Raw genomic sequence first — 17391 nt, forward strand, 5'->3', positions numbered from 1 at the left:
GTACAAGAAGCTAAATTTTAAACCAATACTCAAATAAACCTACGCTGCATCTTCTGGAAGCTTTCAGGCTTCATTCTGATTACCTGTCCCTTTGAAAGTCAGCATTGAGAGAGCTGACCCACCTAGAAATTTTAAGGCTTTGCACTGAAATAAATATACTATCGCACAAATCAGATCAGAACAAAATATTGCGGGCTGATAGATTGTCTTCATACTTTAGCTTTCCAGAAGACTGCAGTGGAAAGGGGAAGGTGCAGAAAAACGGACAGTTCTCTAACCCCAAGTTTGACATGTAAATAAAGACATCTGAGGAGCACACAGGTTGGAAGCTGCTGTAACATTCTATCATAATTAGAAACATTTCAAGAGCTCTGTAATTTCCAATCAAAATTACAGTAATTTCCGATATACAAGCCATGATTCATGACAGAATTTTTACATTCCATGGGAGATTATAGTGGCCTGATGTATGACACACTGAGTACAGCACTAACATAAACAATTCAGTTTAATGTTTAAACAGCACTTGGTGTTTAGAATCCCACAATAAAAGAAACATATTATTGTTGAAATTATCACTTTGACAGTGATTGAAGGGTAGGCAGGCATGTGGCCTATAAAGCTATAATTTTTACAGTCCACAGCTTGAGTTTAATCATTTTGATACAACATTTCCAAAATATCCCTTTAAATGCTCCTTACACCATATAACTTAAGAGACAACATCCTTTCTGTACAATGAAGTGAACTCCAAAATGTGACTAGCAGAGAAATCAAAAGTTAAAGCCTGTTAAAAAGAAAACCAGCACTAAAATGCTGACAGCCCAAGAAACATTGGTCTAACTGAGATTCACTAGCTTTCCTTGGAAGATGAATTTTTCTATGAAGTAATTTTAGAAAAGTAAAGTAGTGATTTAGTGGATTTAACACTTAATCTAATATGAAAATTCAACATTGCAACCATTGCAATTTCTTTCAAGCATTTGTATAACCACAGTCTTTTCCATTTTTCTATGTTTTTCCTTTACCTCTTGAGCATATTCTCACTTAAATCAATGCTTTCGCGTACTCCAGTGATCTTTCTCAGAAGACATGTCATTTATGATAATCGCACCCAACAAGTGCCTGCTGATTTCCCTCTTGCCACTAAACTTGACAGAAAATCTTCAGTTAAAGAAAACAGAATAGGAACCCACAAAACAAAGGCTTAAAACTGAATAGGCAACATATATGTATGCAAACAAGCAGGTATCAAGCAGACACTGTGTTCCACAAAAGTATGCATTTTTTTCTCAGCTTTAACTTGTACAACTGTAATTTTTTGGGGTCTTTTTTTGTTTTTTTTTTTTTTTTTTGACAGTCCACCTCTCATGCACAGACTCACTACGGGGTCTAAATTTTTTTTTCCCCAAAAAAACCAGCGCCCCATCATTCCTCATTGTAGCACACGTAACTGCAAAACACCGAAGGCTCAAGATGAATTTGGCAGCAATACCCAGATCTTGACCACAGCTTTTGGCTTTTGCCATATCCACACCAGCTAAGAACTGACGAACCTGATCCCTTCTGAGCTATGCCAAGAGCCATGGGCACACAGGGAAGGTGTCTGGCTGGTGGGGAAAAGGGAGTGAGAGATCTCAGGAAGCTGCTCCTCTACCCTGCCTGGTCCAGGGAAACCAAAGGTTACCTCTAGACTCAGCAAGGAGCTCTGAGTTTTTGCACTGGGCTGATACACTGATCCAGCTACCCATTTTAACTCACACAGAAACTGATCTGGGGGAATAACTGCACAGGACATGGAGCTCTTTGAGCCCTGGGAGTTTTACCTGGCTTTTGGTTGCTGCAACCTTTGCGAACAGTGCTTGGGACACCTTAGCTCTCTTCATTTCCTGCTGAATCTCATCATAAATGGAAGCATTAATGTTCATGGAATTGTTTTCTGGTTTTCCATTCCTCTCTGTAGCAATAGTAGCAGTTTTGACCTAGAAAATATGAGAAATTTTTCATTATGAAAAAGTTATTTTTCTCTCTTTTCCCTCCCTAAGTAGTTCCCCTTTGCATTTTATTCCTTTTATCCAATCTTTCTCTGATATTCTTTCAGCATTTTGCAGAATAAACATTATAAGTTATCTATGATTCAAGCAACTGGGAAACAGGAAAATTCAGCGCATTGTAACAGGTGAGTGCATCTGAAATATGAGTTACCATTAACAGACCACTGCAAATTTCAATGCCATAAACTGGGTGGAAGCAGTCCACATGTAAGTCTCTTGTAGAGACTTGTGAATCCTTACATGATTTCTTTGCCCCACACAAATAAAATAAAAATTGTAAATGCAACATAAAAGAATCTCTAATGAAATAGAAATCTGACAGATATATCTTGATTCATGTCTTATGCCCAGTACACTCAAATGCATGATAATGTTGAAAAGTTGTGGCTTTAGATTGAATTTTTAAGAATTTATCTTATCAGTTTAGTTCTTAAGTTGTTTTTAAGAGACAGTTTAGAATAATGCATACTTTAACCACTCCTTCATGAAACCAAGATAGGACTTTCTTAAAGCTACTGATTCTAGTTGTATTTCACTTACATACATTAAATATTTATTCTTCTTGCAGTCCAGATTAAATAAACACCAAACATGTAAACAAGACAGAATGATTACAGTACCACCTTATGCTGCATCTGCAGCATTAAGGAAAACAACAAAAAAATACATCAGTAACGACATGATGTGCAGGAGACTATTCTTTCCTTCATCCTCTGGAAATGATAGAAGTGATGTTTCAACACCAAGCATCATCCCACCAAGGTTAGACTGCAGTTTCTGCAATATCAGTTGAGAGGTACAGAAAATCAGCAGCTTATCCTACAATATTCTCAGTAGTTAAGGATAACGTTTGTCTTTAGCAGTTACTCTTGCAAAGGCTTGCTCAAGATTAGTGGACCTAATGGGCCACTAATCCTAAAGTGGATCAGAGGAAAGGAATACTGGATTTCTGCCAAGAACCCACAAGGTGATGATGCAAACAAAATCAAACCTTAAGATTTCAATTCAAACCTACTGATTCATACTGAGGTTATTGAAAGCTGAATTAATTTAGTTATTCTGAAGTTACACATCTAGTTTAAGACAGTCATTCAGCCTAATTCTAAATCTAATGGATAGAGCCTGGATCTTCAGAAGATGATTCAGCCTACTCTTAAGTACATGTCTAAACCCACACTTTCACTATCAGTTTGATCCAGTGCAAGTCAGCATCTTCCTGTACTCTGAAGTCCCTTGAGGTTCAAAAGGAAATCATGACAACATCATAATTCATCTTCTAATCTCACTCTTTATGAGCTTTCATATGTCACAGGTCCCACGATATGGGAGTTGAAGGCTTTGGATGAGAGACGTACTTAGGCAAATCAGCAGCCCATTTTTTTCCTAGAAATGCCATGCTCAGTTTGTGTTAGCTATCATCCATAGCACTTTTAATATAAAATAATCTAGCCCAGAAACCGAGAGTGTATGCCACTTTTTTGATTTGTCCATCAGGCTTTTCAGGAACTGCGCTGACACACACCCATTAACTACAAGGGCCAAAACTTCAGCAAGAGCAAGGTGTCCAAAAGCACTTCCCCTTGCCCCCATTCTGGTAGGCGTTAGCACTTTCTGGTGTCTGAAAATTAGGGTCCTAAGTAAAAATGGAAATTAAGAAAAATCCCAAAATGTGGCATACAGTTAATCATATGAGGTTTTTTTCATCTGAAAACAATTACTACTTTGCAGCCATGCCCTTTTCTGCAGTGTAACATTTTACCAGTGACATTGCAGCAGAGGATGGCCAAGCCTGGACCAAAGTCTGCTCAGAAACATTTGAGGCACCTGGCAGTAGGCAGTGAGGAGGAGCACCATGAAATTCTCTCCTTCCCACTGCAGTAAAAGGGAGTGGAAGAGCAGGAAAAGGTATGCCTCACACCAGAAAGATCCAAACAGGGCAGCAAGAGCAGGTGCATCTCCTGAACATAATTTAGTGAAATCATTGAAAAATACAAAATCAGTGGCAATTTTATAACCTTTAAATAAGAAGGACTTACCTTCTTATTTAAGAAGGTATCTTGTTAAGAAGATAACAGACAACTAGTGGGGATGTTAAATATACATCTGAAGATAGACTTATCTGTGCGCATGTGAAAATCAGCCTAAGCTAAATTAGAGAATGAAGAAGTGATGGCTTTGTCCATATGCCTTCTTGGACCTTTGGTTTAAATTTGGGAAACAGATTTCAGTCCTTCCTCCCAAAAATAATTTTAACTTGTAACTAATCCCTGAAGGACCCAAGAGGAAGATGAGAAGATGAAGATACTCAGCTAGCATACACAAGTCTTTTGGGAAGGAAACGCTTTGCTCTTGTGATCTTGATCAAAATGTGTCTCTGCTGTAAGCACACTGCCTTTTTGATTGCTACTGAGCTTCAAAAGACAGCTTCATGTTGTAGCAGTACTTCATAGATCACTTAACTGAGCTGTGAACACCCAGATCATCAAAAACCACCACACACCATTCTGCAGACATAATTTAAACTATGCTACTCGATCCACACTTTTCAATGTCCAATTTAATACGGATATGCATTTAACCCAAGGGAATTACTGAAAATCCTCATTCTGGTTTGCAAATCACATCTATCTTTATACAGGTACAATAAATTCAACAGCATCTAATATGTCACCAAAGTTAAAGCAAACACACAAACTCCTATTGCCTTCTGTTGATATTTAATTAGAGAACACTAATTGAATTCAGAAAACAATAATATCTGCATCAAAAAGCAGTATTAGCCCAAAGATCTTTAGGGGAATAAAGTCTTAAAGTTATAAAATTATGGGTTTGAGGATTACCAAGAGTACTGTGGTTTGCAGTCATACCCCCTCTCTCTCCAATTTACTTCATTGGCCAAGTATAAAAATTCTTTTCCTGTCTCTTAATAATTTCTCTTCAAAGATCAGGTGTAGACTCTGGCTGGTCTTGATGGACTATTGGTCTGCTCTGGTCTGATGAATTCCATGCAGTAATGCCAATTAACCTCTTGGAGAATATCCATACATAAAACAGTTTCATAATTTATACATAAGCAAACATCTAGGCTGTCATGTTGAATTTAGAATTGAGTTCAAGACAGAGGCTGTTTGAAGCTGGGTTGAAAAAACACCCTCCTCCTCAAAAAAACCCAACAGAAAACAAGAAAGCTTTCAATGATGCAACTTCAGGACTTGGGAGAGGAGGTGGAAAAAGTATTCATTTTGGAGAGAAAAACAAAACAAAACATAATCTCCAATCTCATCTACACTTAAGCACAACCTCCCACCCCACTCACACCTACAGCCACATTTTCTGTTTAGGAAAGAAACCATAGATCAGCTTTTTTTTTTTTTTTTTTTTTTTTTTTTTTTTTTTTTTTTTTTTTTTTTTGACAGTAAGCAAATTTTGCAAATACTAACTGAAGAGGGGAGCATTATTTTACAAATGTAACACATTGAGAATCAGGAATTCACTTGGCCATCTTCCTATCACCAATCAATCTAGTCTTCTAAGAATACTTGAAATAAAATAACACATCCATCTCCTCCTGGCCTACCCAGATATATCTTCTCATCAAATAAGACTGATTACAGCAGCAAGAAGTTCTGGATTAATTCAATTTTCCTAAAAAAAGGGTAAGTTGTCATACAAGGAATAACCAGCATGAAGAGGCTTTCACATACATGGAAGCTCATTCCTTCCCCATCGAAACTGAAACAAAAAAATCTTATATAACACATTCTCATAAGTACTGTTTTAGCTTGGGAACAAAAATCTTCTTTAATCCTGGTTTAGCTTTTAATATTACATTGTACATTAAAATTCATAAAGTAGTTCATTCCAGGCAAAACAAACTACTTTTCAGTTCTGCTCTGCAAATAGCAGAGGAGGTACAATAAATGCTGTTGCTTTCAGAACAGCTTTTATCAGGACAAGGTTTACTACTCCATTATTACAGTGGCGCCTGGAAGTGCAGTTATACTTAAGTGTCAGGGTTTCCATTAACTCTCCTCCACGGTGGTTTTTTTGCGGGGGTGGGAGGAGAGGATTGCATTTATTATTTTGTTCAGTTTTACTTTTGTTAAAATGCAACTTGGCACAGAGATTATCAACCTAAGTCTCACATTTTGCCAACTTAAAAAATAAAAGTTTTGCTGCTGGTGATACATGGCACATGCACGTATTTAAACCCTAGGACTCCACCACAAAGCTTCATGGAAGCTGGTGTTATCCAGAACTCCTCACAATGGAGATTCACTGATCCTCAAACACCATCAAAGCAGTGCTCTCCCAGATACCAGTCTTTCAAGAAAGAGAAACATACTATCTCTGAGACTCAACCCACTATTGCTTTAACATGAAGGAACTGTAATTTATCTGCAGTCAGAGGAAGGCCAGGATTGTACTTATGAGATGAAGGTTTTGGTCAATGAGTACCTAGAATTATGACTCATGCAAGATTTGTGGCTACTTCTTAAAACCTTGTCTTGTTAAAATAATATTCTGCTCTTGACATTACACGTACTCTGTTTTTACAGAGAATGATGATGGGCCCCAAGGGTTAACACAAATTTTCTTGGGGGAATATGGGTGGCAAGAAAGATTTCTTCCTCGGCTCTGCTGAAATGGAGATTACTTGTCCTGAGAAAGAAGTGTTTATAACTGCAAAATGGCTAAAAACCTTTAAGCAGAATATTATGGAAAAGAAAATCTGTAACATGGCCACCTATATCCATCCTCCCTCAAAAATTGTACAGAAGAGGAAGGAGTCATCCCAAACTGCCCTGATGAGACATAAAGGCCATTCCTAGCACCTCAGCATCCTCTAAAGTATCCCCAAATTCTCTCGTTTCCACATAACATGCAATAGACTCATTCTCTCATCTTGACCTAGGAATACCCCAAAAGGGCCTCTGTGAGGTGATCTGCAAGACGAAGGTGTTGAAGACTAGGGGGAAATTATGAAAAGTAATAGAAAGTGAAAGGACCTTTTCCCTTCCTTCTAGATTGCAGAGGTTAAACAATGTCTCCATGCAGTACCTACCTGATGGAGATGCTAATACTTATAAACTCCAGTGCCCCAGGAAATAGCCTGACAGACAGGCTTCTGCCCCAGGGGTGGCAACTTGAACAATGTCCAAGGGAAAAATCCTTGTGTATGCCATCTCCTTGTGCTCAGTCCACCAGTGCTGAAGATAGTAGCAGACTTACAACTTGACCAGCTTAGAGGGCTATACACGCATCCCAAAAGCTCATGCATTAGAGGCTAATGATTTCAATTAAAACAAAAAAAGTAAGATTTTGCATTTTGTTTAAGTCAGAGAGAAAGGGAGAAGTAAGGGGGACAAAGAGCTTCTTAAAGGATTTCAAACAGGAATTGGAAACAATCCAGATACATTAGCTCAAGTAGCAACTAGTAAGAATGCTGTAAAAATGAGATAAATTCAACACAGTTCCTTCTAACCCAGGCACCAGGGTTTATGCTTGGTGAGTTCCTACTATCCAATCAGACCTCCAAGGTCACACTTTCTGTTTTTGCATACAACAGAATGCAAAATTTACACAGAACAAGCTCAGCTGCTAAATGGTTAAGTCTGCTCTACTGTCTGGCCACCAGTTGGCAACACAAAAATGCAAAATAGATCCTTTTCAGGATGTTTATTTTCACATCCTTCCGAAACTGATAACTTGCAATTGCAAAATAAACCTTCATGTGTGGCATATTAGCTCCCATTTTTCATGGTTTCATAGTTTAATTGTTTCAAACATTACACTGGTCTAAAGATTTAATATTAAATATATTGGCTCTTGCGTAAATTCTGTTGTCAGGATAAACGGTCTGTTTTCTCTTTCAATGGTTATCCGAGAAGCTCACAGCCAAGCTGGAAAAATATTATGCTGTATTCCTGCAAAGTGATCTTTAAATAATTGCTTATAATAAATTTAGTAGTAAGGATGATCGTAGTTTTATTTCCTTAGTATCAAATATTCAATAAACTGTGGATATTTTGGGGGAGGTATCACAGTAGCAGTTTGCATTAAAAATTTTGCAGTATCCTGACTGTAATTTATTTCTGCTGTGATTTGTAAAGTTATACTTGCTAGTGTTACAACTAGGATAATTTCATCATTATTTCAAGCATCAAGTATTGTAGTTATCTTACCAACACAGATATTTCAATTTTCAAACTTAGGACTCTCAACACTTAGCAGCAGATGAAAAGTGCTTCAGATGTTTATGGTGGATAATTCTGGAAACATGTAAGAAGGTCACAAAGAATCACAACTCAGAGGTTTCTACATTCTCAATCTATTCACTGGGGAAAATATGTGTGTTTTGCTGAATGAAGGGGAACAGCACAACAACTGGAAAAATAAGTGCTTTGCTCTGTAGACCTCAAGTGTTAGTCTATAAGGTTTCCTTGTAAACTTGCTTTCCTTTTGAAAAGGATTAAAACAAAAACGTATGCTGTTTCCACTTTGAACTGTCGCAATTAGGTTAACTATACTCCTGACTCACACTAAAAAAATGAAATGTAATTATGAACAAGAGCACAGTAGAGATAGATAGATAGATTTAGCGCCCTCCCCCCCTTTCCATCCGAATTTGGACTTACAGTATGTTTTCTCAGTTAAGAAAACCCCTAAGTCTCACTTTCTTTCTGGCTGCAAGGGATTTATACAGTTTAAAGTGTGAATTAAAACCAGTACAAAGACTACCTCTGACTTGACATCCTTCAGGAAGGTCCTGTAATTAACTCTGTTCTTTAGCTGTGAAATTGCCCAAGACCACTTGAGACAGAGTGAGACATTACCTTGGCAGAAAGAGATAAGTTAAGAAGGAGGGTTAGCCTTGGCTCTGAATTACCTGGGCTGTGGGAGCAGGTACAGATATTAAAACAAACTCATATGTTGTTTTAAACACAGTTATCTCTATTTAACTATTTCCCACTAAAGCATTACTATGTAAATAGATTCTTGTCCTTTATCTTGAAGAATATCTATAGTGGATTTTACAGACTAAACTCAGTTAATAATAATAAAACTACACCATTAGTACAGTCTGCTTTTTTCTGATAAAAAGTTCTCTTGTAAAAAGTACTGCAGCAGGTCAAGGTGATCTTCTGTCCTCCCTCCTACAATTTTGTTATTCTTTACCTTAGTATGGTCCTTAGTATTCATTAGCTGAAGGAAAATTAAAAAAATAATCTCAAGAGGAATTTATAGCATTCTGAATGGGTATAGAACATAGTCACAGTCACAAGCCTATGACTGGTTAACAAAAACCTGCTGTTTTTGTCAAAAACTCACCCGCCATAGAATTCCCACAATCCCAAAGCCTTGTTTTGTTTAGCAAAACTGGACTGTGTATACAGTATGATTCCCACATATCTGCAGATTGGTTTGGTTTTCCCTTGCATAGGTACAACCTTGAGCCACAGCAATGCAGAGTATTTCTGAAAATATACTGAAAATATTTCTGAAAATATATAAAAGGTTTTGGAGTGAACCACGTTTCTTTGTGGAAATCCCGTGCATTCCTACAGCTCATGCATTTCTCATGTATCTTAAAACATCGGGGTTTCCTTGATCAACACAAGGACTGAACCATTGAATCTCTTGATCCCACTCTATCAAACTTGGTAATTTTTGAAGAATTAAATCAAATAAATTTTAGAGAAATCAATAGGAGTTTCATTTTAACAAATACTACATGAAGCTTTAATGAACATATCCAAATCATTCGGAACAAAGGATATAGCAAGCCTGTTATTTTACACAGCTGTCCGTAGTTCAAACAGGTGAAAGCATGCCCAGCAGTTCGGGATGGGATCTTCTTTCCCCCATCACTTTAGTTTTACCTGTTTGCTTTCTGAAAAGATTATTTTTAAGGCACTACAAGGTACTCACACTTCTGCTTTCCTTCTCTCTGTTTAATGGTCCAAATCCTCCAAAATCCCCATCTGACGCTATAACATTAAGAACCTAAGAATTTTAAGAAAAGATGACAGCTAAAAGCCATCATCTTCCATGTCCAGTAAAGCTTGTACCTCAATAAAATGAGAAAAAAAATTCTGTAGGAACCATAATGGATAGAATTTATCTTATAATTAGAAAATAGGTAGTAATAAACCACTACTATCATCCATTATATTTCTTAAATTTAATTTGCGAAACACACTGCAAGTAACGATTCTAGGAGTGTTTAAAAAGTGCGACAGCACCCAGCGGGGCAGTGAGAGAACACAAGAAGCAAACCCCAAAGGCAGAGAGAGAGGTTTACTTGTGGAGGCCGGCTGGGCGGTGTGCTTATGAGAGGCGCCGGGCCCATCGCAGAGGCCGCATTCAAGCTCCTTTCCCTTTCGTCCTGGTAAATTCGATCTCGTTCTGCTTCTGGCAGCTGCAAGAAGTTCTGCATAGCCCGAAGGTTTACCAGCAAGGACTGCGAGGCAGTCTTGGGATCCTCTTCTTTTCGGAGGATTTCTGAGAGCAAGCCCTGTAGGGAAGGAAGAAAAAAATAGGCTCGAGAGTTAGCCTAGGTGAGTGTCTGTAAAACCATGCTCTGCAAAGCAACTGCTTATCAGTCCTCATTCTTTTTACCACTGGGCTGGGAATGAGAACAGCAAATGCACTATTTGCTCCAACTGGGATTATATTAATGGCATTTTAGGTAGCAGAGAAGAGAACCTCAATTGTACCCTTAATTTTATCAAGCATCTGTTTTAAATACAACATAAACTGAATCTTCCTAATAGGTCTTCCTCCTTTTACTGGCTTAACTTGCCACGATACCTTTCACAGTTCACAGACAATCTTGAGACGTTAAGAATACACTGGGGCGTTCTCAGGCTTCACAGGCAAAAAGGCTTTCCACATTTCTAGCAACTTAAATCTTTGAAAGGAAGTGATACTTCACCACTAATCTGAGACTATAAACTTGCAATGTTCCTAAAGAACTGCTTTACTGACTCAGGGACATATTTTTTATAAGTCAATATTTCTTTCTAAGAGTTGCATATTGGAGTTTAACAACAAGCGAGGAAACTCATTGGATGCCCTCATGTTCCTCCTTCTTGCACCTTCCTTTCTCTTCATCAGGACAACCCCAATCCTCAAACAGTACATTGCCTGGGATATTTATATTTAATGTCAACAGGTTATTGATATCTCCTCTCTTTAGGGGACAGATTTACCTTTTAAATATGTTGGGCATTCAAAATGTTCTGCTGTCTTGGAGTAACAAGACGGTGATAAGAAAGATAACTTTTGGAAAAGCAGATGTGAACTACTACTTCGAATAAATGCTGTTGCTATGCTGGGAAAGAGAGGGCTGGCACAGGAAGCTCTAACTTATACTATAACAAGGGAACATACACGTGAATTTCAAGAAATAACATAACACAGTGTTTCTTTTCCTGAAGAACTGTTCTAAGTTATTCAGGACAATGGAGGGGTAAATGGAGAGAGGGAAGCAGTCAATAAAAAATTCCAAAACTAAGATAGGTAATACTGACTAAATATATCTATCTCTAAGAGGCTACAAGAGAATGATATGGCCAAGGGAATCTTTTTGGGAAGTCTGATGCTCACAGCACCTGTGGAAGTTGTTACCTCTCTCTTTTTCCTATTAGGCAAAAGACCCTTAGGGAGGTGCTGCTGCAAAGCCACTGCTCTCAAGCAGCTGTGCTTAGGAAGGACCAGGGCCCACCCAGTGTGTGTGTGAGCTCTACAATTCCCTGTTGGGTGATGAGGACAGACGTACCTACCACTACACCTCTGCCAGTGTGGTCCTCATGGTCTGTGCCTGCATGTGTAACAGGGAAATGGGATGGAAAAAACCAAACAATCATTCCAGCATTAATCATAAAAAATATTTCAGAGGAGGAAGATAAAAAAATAATCTTGGGCAATACTTTCTTACCACTTTTCTTGATCCTTCCTGTTTTTTGGTATCCAGGCAGAAATTACTCAGAAGGTAAATAAACAAGTTACTGACAAAGTGGCATTGGGGTGATGTTTTAATTTTTTTTTCTTAATGGTTAGTCTAATAATAAATTTACTTATTAGCAAACATTGAAAATAAATTTCTGTCTATCATTTTTTTTTCTACTTTTAAGTACTTGAACCCACAGTTACCAATGTTTGTTAGTGGTAGGGTTACACAATCCACCTCAAGAGGAGGCAAAAATTATTCTATTGGAGGCAAGAAAAAGCTGTCTGCAGAGCACAAGATGTATAGAACAGAATAGAAAAATTTAGGTTGGAAAGGATCTTTCAGATCATTGTGTCCATTCATTAACTGTGCACTGCCAAGTCCATCACTAAATCATGTCCCCAAATGCCACACTTATATGTCTTTTAAATACTTCCAGGGATGGTTATTCCACCACTTCCCTGTCTGCCTGTTCCAGTGCTGGACAACAGTTTTGAAGAAGAAATTTTTTTCCTAATAGCCGATCTAAATGTCTCCTGACATAACCTGAGAACATTCTCTCTCAGCCTGTTGCTTGTTACTTGGCCGAAGAGACCAACACCCACATCATTCATTTCCTTACAGGTAATCATAAGCATGTGATTTCTGACTGTTTCTCTGCTGGAGACACCTGCCCATGAAAAAATGAAGTAAAACTAAACTCTAGTGGACTAATCATTGTCAGGAGAGAAGACTCCTTACAACCAGCCACTGTCAGCCACAGGAAATGCCCGTAATAGAAAATATTTGCTTGTATAAGCCTTAGCCACATAGTGGACAGCTAAAAAAGGTAGAAAAGGCTCTTTTTCTTGTATAACTTTCCTCTTTTCAGTGAAATAAGTAAATACAGAAAATGCTGGTTTTGCTTTTTAACTTTTGCCTGCATTTCCACTGCTGTGGGACACCTCTTGGTGATTAGAAATTCCACTAAGTATTCATTCTCCTCTCTTTCCCAATCACTGCCATGAGTCTTTGAGCTGGAAGTAGAGCAGAGCATAGGACAGTGGTGCAGAGAGAGGACGGGAAATGACAGAGCAGAGAGATGGCAAGGAGGAGTTTGCTTCTAGGCTCTAAACCTAAAGGTCAGAATATGTGAGGAAAAAGCATGAAAACGAAGATGTAGTACCAGGTGCAAGCAGTCTTAGAACACAGTTTGCCTGCTTCATTTATTACTTCATTGCTACTACTTCAATTTTTGAGCACAAAACGTCAGCTAAATGTTGTCAGATGAGATGTGCAATGGAAAAAATCCTAGAAAGAAAATACTAGCTCTTGCATTCTGGCCTGTGCTGATGCACAGATTATTCATTTTAGCAGGCTTGAACTGGTTTTCCAGGATACTAGTCTTGGTGATCTCCTGATATTGTACCTCAAGCTGCATAAAAACTAAGCTTGTTTTGCAAAGAGATTATAAACACTGTTAGGCTCAAAGCCCTTCTCACTGTTCCTCCCTTGTATACTTTTTGCACTGGAAATGTGGTGTTTTTTATTTTTTTTTAAATATTCCCAGGTTCCATTGGGAAAAAAAAAAAAAAAAAAAAAAAAAAAAAAAAAAAAAAAAAAAAAAAAAAAAGTTTACATGTCATCACAAGTACAATTACTAATGGCACAAAAATGTTCAATAAATATTATCAAGGCTTTCAAAAGCTCATTACAAATTCTTTAAAAATGGAGATAAATTAAAGTGTCTGCCAATATTAACAAAAACACTGCCTATCTAGCCCCCAGTTTGTCTCCTCCTTGAACATAATCACTGATTCAAATAGATTTTTATCAGTGTGATAGAACTTCAAAGCTTCCAGAAGAAACATGCAATTTACCCAAACCTTCCCAAAACACGCAGAACATCCCTCTTGGTTGCAAGGTGCTCATATCCCATGTCCAGGTGGAAGATTATTCCCAAACTCCACCCTCAAGCCTGGATCCTAGCCAAGTAAGTTATAAGCAGACACATTTATCTATGTCGCTTAGTAGCAAGAGGAGAGCTGTCATGATAGTGTAATAGCACCTTTTTACCTTTTACTCAATAGTGATATGGATAGTGTACTTTTTCTTAAATTACACTATGAAGAATTATACGAATACAGTGGCAATTTCTGTTATACTTAAGCAGGCAAATTTCTCTCTACCACATAATTTACAGAACTCAAATTCAATAAAACATTACATGATGGTCCATTACTGTTATCAATTTTGAATAATCCATCTTCATTTTTCATTTTACTGGAAAATAAAGTGTGCCAAAGACAAAGTGGAAGGAAAAAAAAAAGTAGTGTCTGAGAAGGTGGTTTGTGTAAACTTAGATTTTGTTTTACAGTTACACAGAGCCATTTAGTGCATCCAATCATTCTCCTTCGAAATAGCAATTGCCCAGAATTAGCATGAGCACAGGCCTAAATACACAGAAGTTTTCACATATGAGAAAAGGCATTAGACATAAACGAAAGGCATTATGTCCTGGCAGCTAATATTTTAAACAAGCATGGGGCTCAAGTAGAAAGGAGTGAGAGAGAAAAGTGAGAAATATTCAAAATATTGAATTCAGATCAAACATTGTCACTCGTGGGAAAAAGGAAAGTATCAAAATTCAGACATGGAAAAGTAGCAAAAAGCACTCTTCTTTCTTTCATGAAGACAGAGCAACGAAAGTCACCTCTGTATAACAGCACCTGAGTCCCTGCATCAAACCCTACAGCTGAAAGTGTACACAAACAGAGACAGGCAGCCCCCAGTTCCAGTTCCAACCACAACCATGACTAACACAATTCCTTGCTTACACAGTGTGGGCTCGTCACCCCGCTGTGCTAGGCTACACCTTCAAGTCAAATGTCAGACTGGCTGTGGGAACTCAACCCTTTTGCTTCCTGACTCATGTAACATCCAAAAACACACAACAGAAATGGGAGAGGAGTTTATTTATTTGTTTAGGGCTCTGAGGGTAGTTCAGCCCAACAAATGTTGATGCTGCACTCCAGCTCTAAGAACAAAACCAAGTAGAGGAACTCCCAGTTCAACTTAACATTTGGAACAGCAGGCAGAGCCTCTCTGCTGATGGGGGGCTGTGGCACCATGCCTTGGGGAGCTACCCCAATGCATCATCACTGTCACCCCATGGCTGTCTGGGGCTACCCAGGGCAGCAAACTGATCACAAATACCATTTGCTAGACTGCAAAGCACAAGAAAATACTGAACTGGCCTTTTCAAGACAGTAGAAGTATCTGCACAGTGCACTAACATCAGCTAAAACAAAATATTATGTTTATTAATTTGATGAACTGGCAACTGAAACATAAGCATCTCAATTTACCAAAATTATCCTGGCAGACTGGTAGTCACCTTTGGACACCTTGCTTGAGGTAAAACTCAGATCTGCCAGCACAAGTACTAACTCAACAAAGTTTTCCACGGTGCATGGAAAGGAGGTGCTAACAGGATTCAACCTGTTTCTTTGAATCCAGTGAGCTGGAATCACAACTGCTGAAGGACAAGGAAAACTTCAGATCCTACTGTACTCTGAAGACTTTCTAGTAAGACCATAGAGAAATTCCTCCTACTAAAACTGCTTCTCTCCCTGCAACAGCGGTCCTTTCATGCCTGTATAGATGTAAAGTTTCATTCAAGCTATAGCTGTCTGCACCTTGATTAAATTTTATAAGGCACATTCCCAAGAATTCAGCTTTGAAATTACCATTTGGAACTTAAGGGTAGAGGGGAAATTATTCAAGAACACATTGAAATCACACTTTGTCTTTCTTAAGGATACACTTCTAAGGTGTAGCTAAGGGTAGGGTTTTTTTAATAGATAATTAGTACAAAAAGACACTCTAGTTTGCAGAAGTATTTTTGCCAAATCTTTGGATTGTGGAAAGATAGAAATATTTTTAGTTGACATTTTTGCAGCTAAATTAAAAAATCTTAAAAATTAGGATCAAGTGTTGAATTACCACACTACACTGGTAGAAACTCCGCACCCAAACATCACCACCAAATTCTGTATTCATATTGTAGAGCCCAAGTCTGAAAAACAAGAGTATCTTCAGCCAATTTTGAAGTCCATTTTATTGCCCAAACATTAAGCTGAATCACTTTTAATTTAGAGATCGCTTCCTTCCTTAACTTTTACACTGAAAGCAAATCTCTCCCCTCATCTGAGACTGTATCTTGACACCAGGGTTTTCTTGCACAGAACTCCTAACCAATTTCAGCGAGTTCTTATGCCTTTAGAAACTGATGGTATGATATGGTCCCTGGACGCGGCTCAAATATGCTTATGACAGTTTCAAAAATGTCAGTGGTAAGCCTGAGTTAGCTTTCTTATCTCAGAAAAGAGAACATGAATTTAAACAAGCATTTTCACTTTTCTAGCCAAAAAAACCCCCAACCAAACAAAAAAAACCCCAACCTAGGATATTATATCACTATTAGAAAATAACTCCTCAACAGCATTAGTTATTAAAGTACTATCCTAACTTTAGCTCAATGTGATGTATCCTTGAATAAGCTGAGGAATTCGGAAATACAGCAAGCAGAACAAATTTTAAAAGTTTTCATGTAAGAATTGCTGGTACCTGTGTTTATCCTTGCACATTAGCTGTCACTGTGGGTAAAATTAAAAGTTTCCAGGTTTGCAAAGGTGAAATGCATGCAACAAATTCCTCTGTATTTCAGTGGGGTGTTGCTTCACATAAAAAGTATGCTGAGATATTTCTTGGCAAAACTGAGGCTGGCGCTCTCTAGGCTCCTAGTATTTTTCCTTTTTGCTCCTTATGTTTGCCACAAAGCAAAAACAATTACTGCAAAATCTTACCTAGCTAACTGCAATACAAACTTGATTAGCAAAAACAATTTGTAGGATGTAGGGATACTACTCTGTGTTTTTTCAAATAGATTTGGTTGAAAATTGCCAAAATATATAGGTGTATTTCATCTCTTAAGGGGAATTGTTTTCAGTGTTCATTTTGGGGTTTCTTCCCAGTTCTGGGTCACTCTCAACACATTTTACCAAACTGGTTAACCAAAAAGTCTGCGGAAGAATTGAACTTTAAACAAATACTTAATAACATCTGTTGTAAGAAAAATAGATAGCAGTACATATTTTAATATACGTTTAGTGTAATAATACTAATATTAAAGTAAAGAATCAGTATTTGCATGAGAAATCTTGTTCTACAATTGCATTCATCAAATCAAAAGAGCATTTTCTCCTACTCTGTCACATAAATTCAATGTCCAGTCAGAACCAATCATCTTTGTATTTCAGGTAACAAATACTGCTTATGCACAAAGGACATGCCAAAAGCTGTATGCAGAACTAGCTGACAAAAACTGACCACTTCAGAGGG

The 17391-nt window shown here is 37.8% G+C and overlaps 1 protein-coding gene across 6 annotated transcripts in view; it reads right to left on the reverse strand.

The window, feature by feature from the left end:
* SATB1 (SATB homeobox 1) overlaps positions 1 to 17391 on the reverse strand; it is a 92382-nt gene that overhangs the window by 25095 nt on the left and 49896 nt on the right. For all 6 annotated transcript variants that reach the window (XM_083871589.1, XM_083871585.1, XM_083871588.1 and 3 more), the window contains 2 exons: positions 10360 to 10572; positions 1827 to 1982 (listed from right to left, as the gene is read on the reverse strand). In XM_083871589.1, the coding sequence (XP_083727715.1) occupies positions 1827 to 1982; positions 10360 to 10572 (369 nt within the window). The remainder of the gene's footprint in view (positions 1 to 1826; positions 1983 to 10359; positions 10573 to 17391) is intronic.

Source organism: Zosterops lateralis, assembly GCF_965231275.1.
Source record: "Zosterops lateralis genome assembly, chromosome: 1".
In the NCBI taxonomy this organism is placed as follows: Eukaryota; Metazoa; Chordata; class Aves; order Passeriformes; family Zosteropidae; genus Zosterops; species Zosterops lateralis.